The sequence below is a fragment of the Morone saxatilis genome, unplaced genomic scaffold (assembly GCF_004916995.1).
Source record: "Morone saxatilis isolate NCDOM2014 unplaced genomic scaffold, NCSU_SB_2.0 Contig6, whole genome shotgun sequence".
NCBI lineage: Eukaryota > Metazoa > Chordata > Actinopteri > Moronidae > Morone > Morone saxatilis.
In genome coordinates this window covers 7,906,349-7,908,924 of record NW_023340206.1, presented here as the reverse complement: position 1 = coordinate 7,908,924, position 2,576 = coordinate 7,906,349, and the positions used below count along the sequence as shown (strand labels likewise).

The following is a 2,576-nucleotide window of genomic DNA, read 5'->3' as shown; positions in this document are numbered from 1 at the left end:
AGGGATTTACTGACCATCAACAGCAAGCTTAACTAATGCCCGGGTCATACATCATCCAACTCTGAACAAAATCTTTACTGAGTGTAGGCTCTCCTGATTCTAGTTTCATATTTAGCATAAAGACATAACAGTGGTATTAGTCTTTTCATCTAATTCTCAGCAAGAAAATGAGCAAGAATGTGCATTTCACAAAACTTTATACTTAACTGTACACCAATTATAGTTCACCAATATGAGGTATCTGTACCTGGGAGCTGCTCATCTCCAGACTCTGGACCAGTCTGTCCCAGCGCTGGGCAAAGCTGTCCAGTCTGGCCTCCAGTTTGCTGGCCACCTCTTTGTTCTTGACGCTGGACAGCAGGTCCTGACTCATGGAGCACAGTTTGTCCATGGTGGGGCGCTTCACCTCCAGGTCTGCCTTCACCGTCTGATCGAACGTACATAAACACAACATATGCTGGAGCTCTGAGCCTTGATAACATGCCTGTCAACCAACTGAAACTACCTAATGTCTGTTCCTGATTTCTGCTAAATGAAAGAGTTGATCTGTTGACTCACAGCAAGACGGCGGAGGCAGGCCACCATCTCTGCCTGGTCCTTCAGGTTGGAGGTCTTGATGGAGCGAACCAGCTCCTCCTTCTGAGTCAGCCAAGAGTCAAATAAACACTGTGAGGACAGACGAGAAGAGGAAACAAGGTGAAGAGAGGTGAAGAGAAAGGAAATTAAAAAGGAGGAGAACAGAGGAGACAAAAAGAGGAGACAAAACATGGAAAAGTAGAGGGAGTGAGGAAAGGAGAAGAAAGGAGAGGAGAAAGTAAACGGGAGAGGGAAAGAAGAGGAAAGGGAAGAGATGAGGGGAAAGGACATATCAGGAGAGGACACAGAGGAGTGAAAGAAGAAGAAAGAAGAAAAAACAAAGAGAAGGATAAAGAAGCATTTAGAAAAGGAAAAAGAGGAGAGGAAACAAAGACAGAAAAAGAGAAGGTAGATGGGGAAAAGGGAAATGAGGAGGCAAGAAGAGAGGGAACAGGAGGAGAGAGAAATCTTATCATGTGGAAGGCGATGCAGCGTCGCTGCAGACAGCTTTTGACTGCAGCATCTTCCTCAGGCCTATTGTCTGTGACAGCATCTTTCCCTCTGCCCAGGATTACAACGTGAATATTTCTGTTATCAGCGCACGGACAGTTCATTTGCAACCGGAGCCCGGGGTGGTACTTGAACAAGCATTTAGCCAATGAACGGAGGAAAATTGAATTCAATGTATTTCCTGATGTTTTGAATAATTAATCAAATTAAATTTGGTTCTTATGGATGTCTGGAAGCCATTGCGGCCAATGATCCCTCATTATAAAACACGGTGGAGAAGTTATTTCATGATGAATCTGTACTTATGCGTGTAACTGAGTAATCACACTTCATCAAATGGGCCCCTGATGCCGCTGGTCCCACATTTTAGACACATTAAATATAGGCACATTGTAAATATACAGTATGCACAGAGACTTTTAAACCTCTGACTTTTTCTGACCTCAGACTCCAGCAAACAAAAGCAGAATTATCTAGATCTTATTATAGTGTTACTGGATAAAGATATCAGGAAAACAATCTCCTAAAATGTCACTAATTTGTGTCTGAATGATGAGAAATAATACTGATGGAGCGCCAGTGATAGAGCCTTAAAATATTTTCTATTTAATAAATCAAACTGTAAACAAAGGGTGACTATGACCCGAAGGGCAGCAGTGCAAATCCAGTTTGGGGCTTTTAATTAAGACTGATCAGTTAATCGTGTATAATCCGATGTTGTGATTTTAGCTTCCTCAATTATTAAGCACAGAACATGAGCAAATCGGATATCCTGACACATTTAATTTCCTTTACAAAGTCTGCTGTGGCTAAAAATATCAACTGCAAAGACACTGATAAAGGACCAAGAAAATAAGCGGCATTTCTGATATGAAAGTCATCAAAAAGAGCATCTAATTATTAATTCTATACATAATGTATTTATATAGCATATATATGTATGCTGTAGATGAAGTCCTAACTGGTCTCAGGATGAAGGTATACAATGCTTTCAATGTTGCATCTGTGCATTTAGTTTTTTTACGTACACTCTTTTGAAGAAATCCTTTTCCAGGATATTTTCTTTGTTTTATTTGACAATACAGGACAGTACTTGCTCCCAAGCAGTCCAACTTGGATGGATGACCATGAAATCTAGCTTTGTGAACTTTTTCTCTTGCACCACCATGAGGTCAAAGTTATAAGTTGTAATACTTTGACTCAATACATCACTTCAGTACAAACATCCTTCCTTTTGTTTCTGTCTTACAGAAAGTGGGAGTAGACACAATCTGGATGATCTAATCTAATTCTACATGCAGCAAATGATCCTGCCTCAGCTCCACACACACACACACACACACACACACACACACTCGTGCTCTTACCTGTTCATTAGTGAAGTGTTGCCATTTCAGTAAAATCTCCTGAAGCAGAATCCAGCGTTCTTCTGTCCATCTACAAATGGCTGCCCAGCGGTCACCTAGCACCTGCAAGCACACACACACACA

General features: G+C 41.3%; 1 protein-coding gene across 8 annotated transcripts in view; it reads right to left on the bottom strand.

Moving 5' to 3' along the window:
• dmd (dystrophin) overlaps positions 1 to 2,576 on the bottom strand; it is a gene marked incomplete at its 5' end in the record, with an annotated part of 195,686 nt that overhangs the window by 136,535 nt on the left and 56,575 nt on the right. For all 8 annotated transcript variants that reach the window (XM_035677552.1, XM_035677560.1, XM_035677555.1 and 5 more), the window contains 3 exon segments: positions 248 to 427; positions 559 to 666; positions 2,454 to 2,555. In XM_035677552.1, the coding sequence (XP_035533445.1) occupies positions 248 to 427; positions 559 to 666; positions 2,454 to 2,555 (390 nt within the window).